This window comes from Macrobrachium rosenbergii, chromosome 19, assembly GCF_040412425.1.
Source record: "Macrobrachium rosenbergii isolate ZJJX-2024 chromosome 19, ASM4041242v1, whole genome shotgun sequence".
In the NCBI taxonomy this organism is placed as follows: domain Eukaryota; kingdom Metazoa; phylum Arthropoda; class Malacostraca; order Decapoda; family Palaemonidae; genus Macrobrachium; species Macrobrachium rosenbergii.
The window spans coordinates 19,194,157-19,214,156 of record NC_089759.1 but is presented as its reverse complement, the minus strand read 5'-3'; the positions used below and the strand labels follow the sequence as shown (position 1 = coordinate 19,214,156).

The window sequence follows — 20,000 nt, the reverse complement described above, 5'->3', positions numbered from 1 at the left end:
TGTCCCAGGGTCCCCCCATGGTCTCAGAGTCTCCGAGAGAGGGTCTCGGTACCTCAGCGTGTCATGGCTCTCCCCGTCGGCTGCCCTAACTACCATCGACAAGTACATAGTCCAGTACATACCGGCATCAGGTAATTCAGATTCTCATTTCATTTTAGTTTAATGATGAATCTTTCATTGTTCTTAGTAAGGTTGAAGATTGAAGGATGGTTATAGTTTCTTGTAGTTTACGCTACCTTTTTTCCTTTCGTATGACTTTTGTCACATTTTAAGGGGTTGACTTAACCAGTTGTTGTTTAGGGCAAGTGTGAACAAGAGTGACTGAGTCAGTTTTCTCGATAATTCTTCCTTTTCGAAGGCTGTGAATATAATTAAAGTCAAGATGATTTTCCTTAGTGTCATTGTAATGCCATTTAACAAATAAAAACTTTTTTGTCATGAATTTTTTTTAGTGTTGATTCATATGATTTTCAAATTTAAATGTCCTGGCACGGAGTTAAGTACTAAAACCGCTTGTTTTATGTTATCAGTATTAAACCAGATTTGAAATATATATATATATATATATATATATATATATATATATATATATATATATATATATATATATATATATATATATATATATATATATATATAATTTATACACACACACACACATATATATATATATATATATATATATATATATATATATATATATATATATATATATATATATATGTATGTGTGTATGTATGTATGTATGTATATTGTGTATGTGTGTAAACTGCATTTCCATCAAAATACGTCAAATTCTTTTGAACTTTCTGGATATATATTTTTATGACAAATTATTCAAGACACCAAGAAACAAGGGCTCTCAAAAAAGCAATGATATTAGCATCAATAACAGAAATCTACATTATTTACATTTATTTCCCAAGTTCATGAAGTTTTGCTTCAATGTGCAATTTTTCCCCCCAGTTGAATAGAGTCTTTTGCATGAGACTAGTTACTGTTCTTTTCCAATACTTGATACATTTCAGTGTATATTATGCTAAAGTGTACTTTAGAATATCGATTTATGTATATCAGAATAAGTGCATGATTACGTAAGTTCTCTTCCCGTTATGAATGACGTCAGATATACTTGCATATAATACGTGCATAAAGCACTTTTACTCCCAGCCAACACCCCCAAAAAAAAAAAAAAGCCGTTTGGAAGAGTATATATCTCTGAAACTGCACTTTTCCCGGGAGATGTTTATGGAATTGCACTTCCTCTTCTTCTTCTTCTTCTTCTTCTTCTTCTTCTTCTCCTTTTCAACTCGGTTTATGAAACCTCCCGTAACAGGGTCTTGGGGAGACACCGAGGAAGTCGTTGTGGACGGAAGCACTCACACAACTCAGCTCGCGCCCCTGCTGCCTGACACCGAGTACTTGGTCAGACTGCTTGCGGCAAACCACTTGGGATCGTCTCCTCACTCCGAGCCTTTGCAAGTCAGTATTGATTTATGTATATTTTTTTGTATTTTCTGGGGGGAGGGGGAGTGGGAAATTCCAGCTGTCTTCTCTGTTTAAATCTGGAAATTATTTATATTTTCAATTTTCATGCTTTTACTTTTTTTGGAGTGGGGCATAATTAGAGAGACAGACTTTTAAGGGTATTCAACTATCCTTTTTATTACGGTATGTGTTGATAGGTTTTTCCTACCCTGGTATATTTTTACAAATTCTATCATAATTTTGACAAGTGTTTTATTAAAAATTTATTATAAGTGTATCAACCATGCAGGTCAGACAGATTTTATGGTTGTTTTGATGGAAATTTAATTCGTATACGTTAACAAATTCCTTAAAAACCAAACATAACCTCCTTTAATATAATGAATGAGTTTTTTCTGAAAGTCAGACAAGATTGCAAGTGTATTTTGATGTGATGAAGATTTTAACGCGGGTTTCCTCAAATAAGAAAATAAATTATCACTTTTTATGCAAAGCAGTTTTTTTTAATAAAAGTCAAAAGAACTTGTGAGAATATTTGTACTTTTCTGGAACTGTTACCCAGGTTTATTCTGGAAAACGAACGAATTTACAAGAATATTCTCTTATTAGTTTTGCTATAAGGAAAATTTCCAGTTTATTTATCTTTTTGTTAACAACTATTTCCGTGAAGAGAGAATGGTAAACTATTTTACATTATTTGCCAAATAAACCTGAAAGTCAGATGAACTTGGAAGGTTCTCATGGGAATTGCTGCGTATCTGTTAGGCAATGAAGAACTATTGATTTAATTTTTGAATATATATATATATATATATATATATATATATATATATATATATATATATATATATATATATATATATATATATATATATACATATGCAGTATGTATATAATATATATATATATATATATATATATATATATATATATATATATATATATATATATATATATATATTGACACACTTTAGTTAGGTCTGTGGTTCAATCCCAGCTTACCGACCACCAGTCGACCCATCTGTGAATGGGTACCATTGTCAGCTGAAGTCAAGAGAGAATACAGAGGACTATCATAATCTATAAATATATATATATATATATATATATATATATATATATATATAAATTTATATATATATATATTGTATATATATATATATATATATATATATATATATATATATTATATAGTATATTCGTGTGTGTGTGTAAAATAATGATCGCCCTCAACTACTCTTCATGCAATATACGAATTAAAAAAAAATTCTCCCTCTTTACCCAGAAAAAATACTCCCCAAAAATACTCACCTCTTAAAGATAACGCTAAGAAAAAAAAAAAGAATTCATAAGATGAGGTAATTTATAAATGTGGATATTTTTCTCCGGGGTAATGTATGCAGCGTCACGCTCCTTATTCCATCCTTTGCAGGTGAGAACGGAAGGAGAGGCGCCCTCGGCGGCGCCCGCGGGCGTGAGGGCGGATGCCGTTTCGGCGAACAGCATCAGGGTGATGTGGGAGCCTCCCCCAGCCCACACCCACCACGGGGATCTCCTGGGTTATAACTTGGGGATCAGGAGGCAGGAGTGAGTGCTTTTTTTTTTCTTTCCTTTCTTCTCTCTCTTCGGTTTCTTTGCGTCCCTTCCTTTATTCTGAATTGTGTTTTTGTTTGTTAGTTTATTGATCTTATTTTTTTTTTATTTTTCTTTCTCTCGTGTTCCCCTTTTTCACATGTTTCAAATATTGTAATTTTATTCAAAAGATGTTCTAGATGACTAATGATTATGCTTTTGTTCGTAGATTTTTATTTATTACTTAATTTATCTTTATATATTTATTACTTTTCCTCTTTCATGTTTCCCTTTTTCACATATTCATATGTCGTAATTTTATTCAGCAGAAGTTCTTGACGAATAATGATATGTCATTTTGGGTAGAATTTTTTCCCATGTGTTTATTTTTCATTCTTTCTTATTTATTTTAAAAAATTTTCTTTCATGAAAATACTTTTCTCCTTTATTTTTTCGTATTTTTTACAACCTTACGTAGAACGTAAATTTTTCTTTATGCGCTCTATTTACGTAATGCATTCCTGTTTTTTCTGTCTTCTCACTTTTAGTTGTCTGTAAAAGAAAACTATTGTGTCGGTTTATTGTCCGTCCGCACTTTATTCTGTCCGTACTTTTTTCTGTCCGCACTCTTTTCTGTTCGCACTTTTTCTGTCCGCCCTCAGATATTACAAAACTACTGAGGCTAGAGGGCTGTAAATTGGTATGTTGATCATCCACCCTCCAGTCATCAAACATACCAAATTGCTGCCCTCTAGCCTTGGTAGTTTTTATTTTATTCAAGATTAAAGCTAGGCATAATCGTGCTTCTGGCAACGATATAGAATAGGCCACCACCGGGCCGTGGTTAAAGTTTTATGAGCCACGGCTTACACAACATTATACCGAGGCCACCGAAAGATAGATCTATTTTCGGTGGCCTTGGTTAAACGCTTTAGCCGCTATACAGAAAATACGATTGCGCCGAATAAACTACGACGCATTTTTTACTTGTTCTCTTTTGTTTACACGGAGCGTGATCTCTTATTTGCTCAGTTTATTCAATATTTTTTATTATGTATCTTTCTTGTTATCTTCTTATGTATGGATTGCCGTAATCATTTTATTATCAATTTCTTTTCGTTCTTTCTCGATTTATTTTGATCCTTTGTTTTTGCATACATCCTGATTTTTCTGTTTTGCACAACCGTAGGATTTTAGCTTCCACGAAGTTTTACTTGATTTGCGTGACATTCTTATTCACCTTATCTAGCACTTCCTTCCGCCTTTTTTCTATTTTTGTCTAATTATAATTTTTTCTTTTTGCACAGAGCTGTGTTCATGTTATTTCACTGCTATATATTTATATGTGTGTGTGTGTGTATTAATATATATAATATATATATATATATATATATATATATATATATATATATATATATATATATGTGTGTGTGTGTGTGTGTGTGTGTGTGTGTGTGTGTATTTTTTCATTAATTTTAATGGCATTGTAGTAATAATATCTGATTAGATATTCGCTTATTATTAATTCAGGAAATTTTTATTAATTTTCTACATAAGATGCACAGTTGTCATATATATATATATATATATATATATATATATATATATATATATATATATATATGTATATATAGTATATGACTTTGTATGGTGATGTAAACATTACATTATAACTTCCCGGTATCAGCGTGGGCGGCGATGGCTCGTATAATTTTACCGTCGTGGGCGTGGGCACCGGTGGCAGCAACGGGCGTGAGATGGTCTCAGGTTTGTCCCCCTGGGCGCAGTATGCAGTCGTCATGAGGGCGTACAATACGCACGGCCCTGGACCTCTGTCTTCTCCTGTCGTAGTTCGTACGATGGAAGACGGTAAGTGTGACCTTGAAAGGTCGAAGAATGTCACTGATCTGATGTCCTGGGTCAATGACATTTCCGTGTAACTGATAGTCATTAACCTCGGATCCACTGCATGAAGGCATTGGTCTTTCCTTACTACATGGAGTTATTAACCACTCCACGTTACCTGGCCCCATTAACTTTACAACATTACATGGAGTTAATGACTTTTTCATGTTACCTGGAGCTGTTAACATGTGGCCATTGAACTTTCCATATTGACGGGAATCAGGAAGTAGAATAGAATCTATAATGATAAGGATGTACGCAAAGTCGTTTATGATAGTTTCCTATGTATGAAATAAGAAATTTCAATAATTTACTTTCTTAGAAAGCATTTTTCCAAGTATTTATGGGGAATATAAAGCCGGCCCCGATGTATATCATCTTTACGTTCTTTCACTTGCGCCTTTTCGTTTTTTTATATGTAGGACCCCTAATCTAATGCCTTCTCGTTCTCTTTTGGTCTTTGATTTTATAATCAAGTATTGGCTGTTTGATTTTGTTTTAAGCCATAGCTTTGAAATATTTGATAAAGTTCTAGACGAAAGGTTAAGAACAGAGCACCGCTGGGAATTACACTCCACAGCCCTTGTCAATGTCAAATCGATGCCCTTATGCCTCGCTAAAATAAGTCTTTGACCTGAAAAGCCTTCTTGTGAGGAGATTAATAAAAAATTGCGATTATGCAACATTTCAGTGCCAGCTGCAGCACCCATGGGCGTGGAGTGTAGCGGGGTTGCCGGTGGGTCTTCTCTGATAGTGAGATGGGCGCCGCCTCCACCATCTACCCATAACGGTATTCTGCAAGGGTATAGGCTGACTCTCACGAGGATAGATGAGACAACAGGTAACTGCCTATTTACATGGATGCATTTTATAAATACAGACATATGCACACACATATATATATACATGTATACATATATATATATATATATATATATATATATATATATATATATATATATATATATATATATATATATATATACACTCAATATTGAAACATTTTCCAATAACTCATATATGTTGATTAACTAGTCAGTAATATTTGTAGTTTAATGATATTTTTAAAAATATAGCATAGATAAGCATAAGTTTATTGCACTGTATTCAATGCTACAAAAAGATACGTAACCATACATGCTTATTGTTATGAAGATACATCCAGACATACATACCTGCAACATATATGTATATTATGTGTATATATATATATATATATATATATATATATATATATATATATATATATATATAATATATATATATATATATATATATATATATATATATATATATATATATATATATATATATATATATATATATATATATATATATATATATATATATTATAAGTTAATAAATAACAGAAAATATATTACCTCCTTTGCTCCAATGTGTCTTGTATTTAATATCTTTCAAAGACAAAGTCGAAGAACTGAGGAAGATGACAAGTGGGCGTGAAGAGACCGTAAGCGGCCTTCGGCCATGGACCAACTACACAGTCAGCGTGGCAGCCACGACCAAGGCGGGGGCGGGGGTGGCCTCGCATGACCTAACTTGCACCACGAAGGAGGACGGTAAGAACCGCCGCTGGAACTCTGTGTGTGTGTGTGTGTGCGTGTGTGTGTATATATATATATATATATATATATATATATATATATATATATATATATATATATATATATATATATATATATATATATATATATATATATATATATATATATATATATATATATATATATAGAGAGAGAGAGAGAGAGAGAGAGAGAGAGAGAGAGAGAAATACGTTTGTATAGAAAACAAGAAGTCTTAAAACCACATTGCACACACAAGCATACACACTCACTTAAGTGTGTGTATGTATGTGTGTTTGTATATATATATATATATATATATATATATATATATATATATATATATATATATATATATATATATATATATATATATATATATATATATATATGTGTGTATGTATATATTACATAATGTGTGTTGTATGTTTAGATAGAGAGAGAGAGAGAGAAAAATGAGAAAACTTAGCTCTTTACCCACGTTGGTAATACCAATATTGTGTTAAAATGACGCGCGTGTATCCAGAACGCCACTCTTGCCCTCTTTTCTTATGAAAACACAAAGTTATTCTCTGGCCCACCGAACATGAGAGGTCTTGCCTTAAACCCAAAAATGCATCTTATGGCTTCTTCCGCTGGACGACAAGTTCAATAAAAAAAATATTAAAAGAATATTTAAAGTTTGGATAAAAGCCTTATTCTTTTAGGCTATTTATTCTGTGAAAAATGTATTATTATTATTATTATTATTATTATTATTATTATTATTATTATTATTATTATTATTATTATTATTATGCGTTCATTTTAGTGTAACAAACCAAATGAGCTGAATGGTTATGTTTATATAAATGAAAGAACTACACAAACAAGATAATTGAATGATTATTATTATTATTATTATTATTATTATTATTATTATTATTATTATTATTATTATTATTATTATTATTATTATTAATGTGCATACATTATAGTGTAACAAACCATATGAACGGAGTGGCTATATTTATGTAAATGGAAGAACTACGCCAACAAGATTATTGAAATACATCTAAACAATATTGCAATAATATTTCAACAAGATTATTGACATATTATTTAGAGATATAATTGCACTACTAACAACAAATAATTAAACAATCAATAAAAAAATAGATAAAAACACATTGAAAAGTAAACAGTCAAAGCAAAAAAAGTGTCTTAGAGATTATCCTCAGGCAAGAGCCCCTGAAGAAGACCTAAGTAGCAGATATCCTTTTTAGTTGTCTGTAAAAGAAAACTATCGTGCCGGCCTTGTCTGTTCGTCCGCACTTTTTCTCTCCGCCCTCATCCCTTAAAAACTACTGAGGCTAGAGGGCTGCAAATTAGTGTGTTGATCATCCACCCTCCAGTTATCAAACATACTAAATTGCAGCCGTCTAGCCTCAGTAGTTTTCATTTTATTTAAGGTTAAAGTTAGCCATGATCGTGCTTCTGGCAACGCCATAGGACAGGCCGCCACCGGGCGGTAGTTAAAGTTTCATGGGCCGCTGCTCATACAGCATTATACCGAGACCACCGAAAGATAGATCTATTTTCGGCGGCCTTGATTATACGCTGTAGCGGCTATACAGAAAACTCGATTGCAACGAAGAAACTTCTGCGCATTTTCACTTGTTAAAATTTTGTCTACAGTTTAAGCTGCACATGTTCGTGACAGTGGTGACATGCAAACGAGACTTTTCTTTCTTTTAATTTCTGTCACCCGTTTAGGCTAATTGGTATTCCAATGTCGTGGGAATAAATCAGGATTTCCTTTGTTGAGTAAAATGCCCTTATGGTGTGATTTAATTTTCTCTAATTACATACAGTTGCAAGAATCATTGTGTCAGGCAGACGGTTTCTGTACATTTTAATTTTGTGTTTTGAATTGTAAGACAATACCCATGTGTGAATTTTCATTCATTTCTTTTACTTTCGTTATGTGACGTTTTTTCTTTACTTCAGGTATATAAAACAGTTTCCCGTAGGGGGGCAGTGCCGTCAGTGCATCTCACGGGGTGCACTGTAGACATTACTAAAGGTTCTTTGCAGCGCCCCTTCGGCACCGAGTTGCAACCACTTTCATTCCTTTTACTGTACCCCCTTTTACATTATCTTTCTTCCATCTTGCTATCCACCCTCTCCTAACAATTATTTCAAAGTGCAACTGGGAGGTTTTCCCCCTGTTACACCTTTCAAACCTACCTACTCTCAATTTCCTTTCCAGCGCTGAATGACCTCATAGGCCCTAGTGCTTGACCTTCGGCCTAAACTCTATATTCCATTCAATTCCTAAAACTGTTATTCACCATCATGTGTGCAGAAGTTTTTGTATCCGTTTATTGTGTTATAACATAAATCAAGGAAGTAGGTTAACGGAAGTTGTGTTGAATTATATTTCTTGAAGTAGTTATTGCCCCGTGTATACAGTTGCAAAGGTTTGACATGCAGTAAGCTTCAAGCAAATATCTTGTGTAAGTGGAGGCACAATATTGAGCAATATTCGAGCTTTAGTGTTGTTGAAATCATCTTTGTAAGCTGCGATTTCAGGAAGGAAGAATTATGGAGTTTGAACTTTGACTGCATTAGTAGGCGAATGCTGAATCTGTATGTTCATCTTGAATTTTTCAGCAAATAATAAATGTTGATAAAAAAGTGTCCCTAATATTTAATTGTAATAATATAGAATATCAAAATTAATATTGCAATTGGATTTATTAGTGCAAAATATTTGACAGTATTTTGCAGTATATACAAACGAAGTTGTGTTTAACCCTGAAGCGCAAGCGCCGGCTGATTCATTCCTTGTTTGCGGTCTGCGTTTTAATGAGCAAGACCCAAACAAAACAAATGCGTAAATAAGCTTCTCTATTCGATGTAAGGGGCATTCACTCACTTCCCCTTTTGTCTGTTGAACAGTGGCTGGGATTCCCGGCGGGCTGAGAGCTTTACAGTCAGACGTCTCTTCTGCTCTGCTGACTTGGTTAGCGCCCAAACCACCCACGGGTGTCCTTTTGGCTTACACGCTCCACCACAGACCTCCCCACGCCCGTGCTCCTATAGAGCACCCTCTCCACGCCCACGACAACTCCCACACGCTCACGCCGCTCTCCAGGGGCACCCACGAGTTCTGGATGACCGCGAGGACGAGGGTTGGAGAAGGACCTCCGTCGCCCACTGTCAAATTGACGATGATGGACCAAGGTGAGGATTCTGCTCTGAAACACCGGGAATTGTGTGGTCAGAAAGTGGTATAGGCTTTTTGAATTTGTGTGCTTGTGTGGTTTGTGCGTGTGTGTGTGTTTTTTTTCAGGGAGGGGCCTGCGTAGTCATTTTGAATTTGTGTGTGTGTGTTTTTTTTTATTTTATCTTTTTTGTAGGAAAGGGGCTGCTCATAGAGACAGTTATGATTGTGTGATTGCTTGTATTTTTTTCTATTATAATTGCAGCTAGATATTAAGAGCAAGCAATGAGCACAATAGTAACGGAAATAAATGTAGTTATATGTCTTTTGGGGGACTGGGGATGGTACGGAAATAGTCAAACAGTCATCTTCATCGCCTCCAAAGCCGTGCGACTCAAAAATTCTCGGTAAAATTCCTCCACTCATGTCTTTCCTGTGCTTTCACTTCCACAAATCTCCACTCTTTTCCAACCTCATACCTCATAGTTCTCATCTAAGTAGATCCAGGTCTTCCAATTCTGCGGAGGCCCAGATGACACCAACACGTACTATTCTTTCTGGGGTGGTACGAAGGACATGACCAAACGATTTTCATTACCCACTTCATCATTTATCTACTTACGGAACTTCGGTAATTTTCCTTAAAGTACCATGTCTCCTGTCCTACCATATGATTCCTAATATTCTAAAAGCTTTACACTTAAATCAACAAAATCTTTTAGATGTGGATCAGTTGTCATACCAATATTCTTAGTCTGTACCAGGAAAGCAAATCGTACTGGACTATGACATTATCCTGATTTTGCATGCAGTTTCAGTTTATCTGATTTCCAGATATTATTCAAACTGCCCAGTATTTGAATTTATTTTTTTCAGCCATTTACTAAATTCCATTTCAGGAGAACCTGCATTGAATATCGTCATCCCAATATTTTTCATCCAGTTGTTTATATTGTAGATGTATGACTTGCGCTATTAAGAAAGCTTTGTACAGTAGATCCTGTGGCGTTTTTCTGATTAAGACAGAACCATCTGCATATTGAAGTCTGTCAAAAGTCTGTCAACTTACCATCGTTAATCAATGTAATCCTTGTCTTCCATTGCCAACCACGTTTTCATTGTAAATTCCACGAGAAGGCCAAACAGATGAGGTGACAAGACATTTCCCTGTCGCACCCCAGTATTTATTGCAAATTCACTTGGCAAAGCTTTATCAACTTTAACTTTGTATCTGATTCGTTTTTGGATACTATAGCTAGCTTTACGTATTTAACAAGAATGCCATACTGATAGAAGACCATACATAATATTTCTCGATGTGATAATGAGTGATTATTTTATATATTCATTTTGATGTCAATAATACACAATACCGGTCTCTCTAAATGCCGAAGTAAAAGGAAATATTGCGTTAATCCTGTAATCATTTTCAGTATACTTGTTAGGAAATCGCAGAATGTCGAAATAGAAGAAAAACATTGTATTTTCTGTATTTGGAGGCATAAGTCTCCTCCACCTTTAAATCAACGGATCCGCGTTTAAAACCGAACCCAATCAGGCTCTTCATCCCACAGAACAACTCGACATAAATTATTTAATCTCTATTTGAATTCACGTAACATGAATTATTCTCAGTTCGAATTCGTGTCGTATGAATTATTCTCAGTCCTGAATTCAGCTGATAGACTCCTTTTAGGCTGCTGCCAAAACAACAATAATCGCGCCTCATATATTCACCTGCAAATGAATATACGGCTGTAACCGCGAATTCCCTTTCTACATGAATTGATTCTCGGGCAGATCGTGTAACCTGCATAACAGAATAGGGATTAAACGCAATATCTTTCCTCGGATGAATTAATGATTGCATAATTGTTTATGATTCGATATTGTAGACTATATACTGTATATGTATATACACTTATACAATATATATACATATATATATGTATTTATATATAGGTATATATATACACTTGTACAATATATATATATATATATATATATATATATATATATATATATATATACATACACACTTGTACAATATATATATATATATATATATATATATATATATATATATATATATATATATATATATATATATATATATACACACACAAATGTGTCTGTGTCACTTGATTCTGGGTTCCTTTGTATTTCATAGGTTCTGAGGCTGAATGGAACTTGCTTTTTGCACAATATCGGTGGTCATCTGTATATTAATGTTTTGATGTATAATTCTTGTATAATCGTGTTTTGTATTTTCAGATTTTCAAATACGTACGAAGATATGTTTCCTTGTACTTATACATAAAGTATGTGTAAATTTTATATGTACAGTGGCTTTAACTAATTCAGTACCTCTACTTTTCACGTCTCTATGTATGCTTATTCGACAGTCATAAAAGGAAGGACAAAGGATATCAGTAACTTAAACACCTTGTTAGGATTAATTACTCAGTGAACACTACGAATATTTATGCAAGAGATTAGAAATAAAAAAAATTCTCCATGAGTCATTGTAGGCTATCCTGTTTCTGCTCCTTCATCTTTCTCTCTCTCTTCCTCCTCCTCCTCCTCTTTCTCTAATGCCCCCATTCCATCCACACCCACAGTACCTGCCGGCGTAGCATCTGTAGGAGGACTGGTGACAACTACCCAAGGTGAGGATGTCCGCTTGCCCTGCGTGACTGTGGGCATTCCTAGGCCACGCCCCATTTGGACGATGCACGGAAGGCAGATTCACAAGACAGTCAGGTGGGTGTGCTGTCATGGAAGTAGCTTTCGTGGTAGATACGTGTATTCCTAAATCGTTCTGACTTGGCATGAGTCCGTTGTCTAAGGAATCTCACAATTACAGAAGAAAGTTACAGACACAGACATGAATGCATGAGCTTACTTTCTAAGTTGTCTTACCACCTACCTCCACCCCCACCTCCATTTTCTTCAGTCGTTAAAGACTGTGGTTATTTTGACGTCAGATTATATAGCCAATAGTCAAATTAGTTTGTCTTTTTCTTATTCATGCAACTTTGTTCTGTCTGTTAGTCAGATCATCTACTCGATTCTTCCATATGCAAAAATTTCCATCCAACACACTAAGTTAATTTTCTTTACTTTCAGCTAATTATGCTGCATTTGAACACTGTATTTGTTTTAGTCTGATATTGTTACTATTAGTAGTAGTAGTAGTAGTAGTAGTAGTAGTAGTAGTAGTAGGTTTATGGTGATAAATACTTTATTGTTAGGCCTGAGCTATAGGCATATATACTTTACGTTGTAGCTGACACATGTCGATTAGGACTTTCTTTTGAGAGCACGTCACTGGGTAGAAATTATCGCTGTGATAGGCAAAAGTTCAATAAGATAAAAATGCATAACTACTGAAGACAGCTGTAACTTTTATAGCAATCTGTAATTAAAAAGTAGACGGTGTATATAGGAATCTTATAATTACTGAAGATTGCCACAAGCATGAAAGCAAAAGGAATGTGTAGAAAAAGGCAGGAAATCATTTTAAAGAAGCTGAATATAAATAAGGAAATTTATAGTTGTTAAAGAAAATTGGAAATATTAGAGAAGGTCGTAATTATAAATGAATGCTAATAGCATTAGAAAAAAAAAAGCTTCAGGACAGAAGGAAACGGTAATTATCGAAGAAAGTTACGAACACAGAAGAAAGCTACGAGTGCTGAAGAAAGCTCTAATTATAGAAGAAAGCTTCAGATATAGAGCACCATCCGTCTTGATCAGTTCTCTCTCCCAGAGCCTGATTTGTTGCCCAAGTGGTAGGATTAGGTGGGCACCTACTTGGCGCTAATGCTTCGTTATGACTCACCGTCCGTTCGATTGTTGTCTTTGTAACTTATGTTTGGCAAAGTTTACCCTTTACTCTTGTTTTACCTCTATCTCCTGATTACCAATTTACTCCTTTTACTTTGTCGCTTTGTCATTGGTTTGTTAATTTGTCTGTTTTTCTGGTAACTGTATTTTCCATTACCCTTTATTACTTCTTTCGAATGAATACCGTATTCTTTGGAAGCCGGAATTTCAAGTCAATGGCCCCCGTGGGCTTGTTCCATATGCATAGGGTTCATCTTCTGAATAATAATAATAATAATAATAATAATAATAATAATAATAATAATAATAATAATAATAATAATAATAATAGCTGGAATTTCAAGTCACTGGCCCCGTGGGCTTGTTCCATATGCATAGGGTTCATCTTCTGAATAATAATAATAATAATAATAATAATAATAATAATAATAATATAATAATAATAATAATAATAATAATAATAATAGCTGGAATTTCAAGTCAATGGCCCCTGTGGGCTTGTTCCATATGCATAGAGTTCATCTTCTGAATAATAATAATAATAATAATAATAATAATAATAATAATAATAATAATAATAATAATAATAATAATAATAATAATAGCTGGAATTTCAAGTCAATGGCCCCCGTGGGCTTGTTCCATATGCATAGAGTTCATCTTCTGAATAATAATAATAATAATAATAATAATAATAATAATAATAATAATAATAATAATAATAATAATAATAATAATAATAATAGCTGGAATTTCAAGTCAATGGCCCCCGTGGGCTTGTTCCATATGCATAGGGTTCATCTTCTGGATAATAATAATAATAATGATAATAATAATAATAATAATAATAATAATAATAATAATAATAATAATAATAATAATAATAGCTGGAATTTCAAGTCAATGGCCCCAGTGGGCTTGTTCCATATGCATAGGGTTCATCTTATGAATAATAATAATAATAATAATAATAATAATAATAATAATAATAATAATAATAATAATAATAAATAGTGAAATGTTGGTGTTTTGAGACCAGTTGTCAGTTTCCATCCGCGATTTTATTTTTGCTGATATTTAATATTGGTTTTATGAAAGTCAAGTATTTCACTCTCTCTCTCTCTCTCTCTCTCTCTCTCTCTCTCTCTCTCTCTCTCTCTCTCTCTCTCTCTCTCTGATCTGTAGTAATTCCAGTCCATTTATATCCAGGAACAATTTCTGACGACTTATCCAGATCCTTTGAGTTATTTAACAAAAAACATTTTTTATATCAAGAAATGTTGAAGCATAAAACGTCATCATAGATAATTTCTAACATCGATTTGTGTGATCTCTTGCCAAATTCAATTTCTATGAGAATATCACCGCAAAAATTCACACACCCCCCTCCAAAAAAAAAAACGTAATTCAAGAGGGTTCTCATCGCAAATAACTTCTTTTGCTATTTCGAAAGTCATTTCAGGCCACTGTAACTAAATTGCAGTGCTATAAGCTATTAATTATCAACACTGTAACTAAATGCAGTACTATAAGATATTAATTATTAACACTGTAACTAAACTGCAGTACTATGAACTATTAATTATTAAGATTGTAACTAAAATGCAGTACTATAAGCTATTAGTTATGAAGATTGTCACTAAAATGCAGTACTATGAGCTATTAATTATTAATACAATAACTATACTGCAGTACTTTAAAATATTAGTTATTAACCTGTAACTAAAGTGTAGTACTATAAAATATTAATTATTAACACTGTAACTAGACTGCTGTGTTATTAAACTATTAATTATTAACACTATAATATTAATTATTAACATTGCAACTAAAATGCAGTACTATAAAATATTAATAATTAACATTGTAACTAACTTGCAGTACTATAAAATATTAATTATTAATACTGTAACTATAAGCGGTGCTATACACTATTAATTACTAACACTGTAACTAAACTTCAGTAAATTGTTAACACTATAATTACACTGCCGTACTATAAACTATTAATTATTAAGACTGTAACTAAATGCAGTACTATGAACTATTAATTATCAACACTGTAACTAAACTGCAGTACTATGAACTATCAATTATCCACACTGTAACTAAACTGCCGTAGGAAAAGCTATTGATTAACATTGTAACAAAACTGCAGTGCTGTTAAACCAACAGCAATTATTAACCAAAATTAATTCAAGGCTTTCGTTTGGATTAATTTACTGTTTCATGCAATAATCAACGAGCAATTTACCTTCTCAGGTTTAACATAGAAGACGAAGGATCGCTCGTCATCCGCGGGATCGAGAGAGGGGACCGTGGGAACTATACGTGTTCCATACACACCGTTCGCAAACATCCTTACGTCCATACGTCGGCTACGTATAGTTTGCATGTCCAAGGTAAATTTATTATTATTATTATTATTATTATTATTATTATTATTATTATTATTATTATTATTATTTCCGAAGTAAATAAATTATTATTATTATTATTATTATTATTATTATTATGTCAAAGGTAAATCAATTATTATTATTATTATCATTATTATTATTTCCAAAGTAAATAAATTATGATTATGGCATAGGTAAATAAATTTATAGTTATTATTATTATTATTATTATTATTATTATTATTATTATTATTATTATTATTGTTTTTGTTGTTGTTGCTGTTGTTGTTGTTGTTGTTGTTCTGTTTTTATTATATTATTATCTCTGTTGCTGGGATTCGTTTATTTCAGCAGATGACAGGTGTTCGTATTAATGTATTTACTGTGCTCCATTTAATTTGATCTGGTTTTGGGCCTTTACATTTGTTCAGAGTTTTATAAACTAGTAATACAAGTCCGTTATTTTGATTAATTCGTTTCAAACTCTTTCCTTATTTTTAAGGCCTGACAGTTAAAAGAACGCATAATTATAGCTGGAAAAAAAAGCTGACGTGTTTCTTCTATACGCATATTTATAGCTGGAAAAAAGCTGACGTGTTTCCTCTGTATTTTAAGTGAAAAACAACTTTTTCGTTGAATAATGTTGTTACCTTTGTTTTATGCAACTTGGATCAGGTAGTTCCATTATTTATACTCCGTTAAAAAGAGTTTCGCTATTTATTCTATTAGTCATTTAATAAGGTCATCATCGCATTTTGTATCTACAAAGGAGATTTCTTCGAGATTAGCTGATCATCCTTTGAAATACCCACATATTTCACTTCGTTAATTTTTATTCTTTTCATTTTTGGATTAAACTGACTGATTTAACTTTTCATTTCCTTTCAGAATAGCCACACGTTTCATGTAAATGTCACTGATTTTTAAAAAATTTTGGCTTACATTCTCCTCCAATTAATCTATATTCTTTGTTAAGAATTTTTAAAATAAAACAGTAAAATTTGGACTAGATTGTTTATAAAACAATTTATTGTTTAAAATTCTTCAGTCAGTTGACGCGCATTAACTTTCATTACCTCATAAAAAAAATCTTTGAAACCCCCTCCATTGTTAAGTGGACTTTTTTTTCCTTTCCTAGTTCCGCCCAGCGCCCCGTCAGTTCACATCTCCGACGCCACGTCCTCGAGTCTGACCGTGTCCTGGTCTGCTGGAGACACGGGCGGAGCGGCGGTCAAGGCCTGGGCCGTCTGGTGGAGGGCCGCTTCTGGAGGAGGGTCGTGGCACACGAGAGAACTGGGGCGGACCTACACTTCGCATGTCATCGGGAACCTGCAGTGCGGGGCGGAGTATCAGGTGAGCTGTTAATTAAGGACAGGTGTGTTTATTCATCAACGATACGAAATTTGGTTATTAACCATTTTTTTCAGTTTGGGCATAAACAGAATATTAAGTACGTGGATGAATGTGTTCGACTGGTAATTAATATTAATACGAACACCTGAAATTTTTCCTCTGCAAAATACATGTTGATAATGTTCGCACACGTGTATGTGATTCAAGATAGCGATGGATATTTTGCATCGATAGCAAAATGCTGATTTAGGTCAGATATTTCGACAGCATTGAAACTGGGATGCATATTTTTCTCACGCACATTCAAGCAGACGCATAAGCAAGCTTACTGACGTAATGATGGAAACTGAATTCATTCAGGCATGCAATATGTGTTTATAGGTCACATGCATTTATTAATGTTATGAAAGCGAGTGGTTACTGTTTTTTTCTTGTGCATATATACAGGATGAATATTTATGTGCGCGTGTGTTTGAACTTTATAATGGAAATGCATTTATTCCCCATGCAGTGTGTCAATGTACGGCAAACGTATGAATGGGTCAGAGTCTGTAATTATAGAATGGTAATAATAACCTATGTGGGAGCTTGCAAGATGTGTATGTGTTTGTATGTAGGCATGTTGCTGTATGCGTGGCTCAACGTAGAACCCTCAATACTATTTCCTCTCATTTTAACCTTATACACAGAAGGTGTATGTTAGGCACCTGTTGTATATGTATGTATGCATGTATGTATATTTGTTTGTATGTGTGTGCTTACGTTGTATAGGATCGATTATTTCAATACACTTCCTCTGAGATATCACTCACATACGTACAGGAAACTGTACTTGTATGTATGTATGTATATATATATATATATATATATATATATATATATATATATATATATATATATATATATATGTATGTGTGTGAGTGTGAAAACCGTTAAGGTAACGCTCCCAGCTAATGTCTATCTCATACACATAAGAAAATTCACATACTGACATTTGTATGCACTGTGTGTATGTCTGCGTCCTTACCTGCAAAATCCTGACATGTACATACATGTAAAGGAAACTATATATATATATATATATATATATATATATATATATATATATATATATATATATATATATATGTGTGTGTGTGTGTGTGTGTGTGTGTGTGTATTTGTGAGGACCACTAAGGTAACTCTCCCAGCAAATGTCTCCAATAAACATAAGAAAAATAACGTACCGTTATTTGTATGTGTGTATGTAAGTACGTACGTATTTGTTTGCTCCACTGCCTATAGAACCCCTAATGATGACAGATACCGCAATTGATATCCCCCTTGCCACCGATATTGATTTCTAAATTTGGCAGGACCACCGCCGAAAAGCATTAAAAGATTCCGCATCCTGTAAAGCCAAAATAAAAATTGCGGCGATTTAGAATGATTAAAACGACTGATCGGAGTAATTAGCCGTCGTTAATGCATCAAAGCAATTCATCTAAATGAGCAATAAAGGTAACAATGAATAGATATTGAAATGCGTTGCGGTAGACAGTCCGGGGGTGGGGGCGAAGCTGGACCCAGAGGGAGGGTGGGGTCTGGCTTGGAGAGGGGGGGGGGGAGATCACTTCGGTAACTGCTGATGTACAGAAATGTCACTGATGATTACACTCTAATACGGTCATTGTACGCTATTGCTGACGAATCTGATCTGATCTCTCTCTCTCTCTCTCTCTCTCTCTCTCTCTCTCTCTCTCTCTCTCTCTCTCTCTCTCTCTCTCTCCATTTAAGCTCTACAAGATTAATGGCTTATTGTCATATGTGCGCCGGTAATCATTTCAGTGAATGGAGTGTGATCTGTACGTTGCAGCGAGTAAGCATACGTTGGTAGTTATTGCCGAATTTTTAAATGAAGTTGTGTACATGTGCTTCATGCACATGAGAGTACAACTGTGTACTTGATAGTACCTTTGGCTGTGTACCTTGTCTCACACAATGGTCTGAGCTCCTCACGAACGTAATCCTGTTTTTTCAGTTTTCCCTCGAAGTAGATAGGTCCAGAATATGAGAAGCCGTTCATATGCATTCACCAAGAGGGGTAAGGTTGCAAGGCTTACACCCCATCCCCTTCCAGCCTCCACACAGGAAAAGGAACGTCGACTCTGATCCTTAGCGATAGGTTTTTCTTGGCTCGAGGTGGCTCAAACTAGGTAACTGATATAAAGACCACTGTCGTCCTATCCACCTATCCACGGTTTTAAGGAATATTGTCTATCACTGAAGGGCAGTTTGATAGACATCCTGGTGCTCTTTTGTAGCCCAGGCCAGAAGAAAACTAGAACAGTTGATTTTCGTCATGTATACCGTTATTTATGATTTTGCCCTGCATTCCGAGCATAACACTTATTTTAGTTTTTTCCTAGTGCTCTTTTGTAGCCCAGGCCAGAAGGAGAAAAGAATAATTCGTGTCATGTATACCGTTATAATTTTGCCCTTCATCCCAGGCATATACTTTCATTTTTTTTAAACTCATCTGAAGTGCATTTTGCAATTTTTTTGCAATCGTCATCAGTCTCTTTTAGAATCTCCATCTTCTACACCCCCTCCTCCCCCTCCTTCTTCTTCTTCTTCTTCTTCTTCTTCTTCTTCTTCTTCTTC

The 20,000-nt window shown here is 34.0% G+C and overlaps 1 protein-coding gene across 5 annotated transcripts in view; it reads left to right on the top strand.

The window, feature by feature from the left end:
- Positions 1 to 20,000, top strand: part of LOC136848685 (cell adhesion molecule Dscam2-like) — a 279,471-nt gene that overhangs the window by 246,179 nt on the left and 13,292 nt on the right. For all 5 annotated transcript variants that reach the window (XM_067121161.1, XM_067121159.1, XM_067121160.1 and 2 more), the window contains exons 19-28: positions 1 to 131; positions 1,337 to 1,482; positions 2,921 to 3,075; positions 4,748 to 4,929; positions 5,657 to 5,806; positions 6,390 to 6,545; positions 9,492 to 9,776; positions 12,378 to 12,519; positions 15,868 to 16,007; positions 17,143 to 17,357. The exon at positions 1 to 131 is cut by the window's left edge and continues 1 nt beyond it. In XM_067121161.1, coding sequence (XP_066977262.1) covers positions 1 to 131; positions 1,337 to 1,482; positions 2,921 to 3,075; positions 4,748 to 4,929; positions 5,657 to 5,806; positions 6,390 to 6,545; positions 9,492 to 9,776; positions 12,378 to 12,519; positions 15,868 to 16,007; positions 17,143 to 17,357 — 1,702 coding nt within the window. The remainder of the gene's footprint in view (positions 132 to 1,336; positions 1,483 to 2,920; positions 3,076 to 4,747; positions 4,930 to 5,656; positions 5,807 to 6,389; positions 6,546 to 9,491; positions 9,777 to 12,377; positions 12,520 to 15,867; positions 16,008 to 17,142; positions 17,358 to 20,000) is intronic.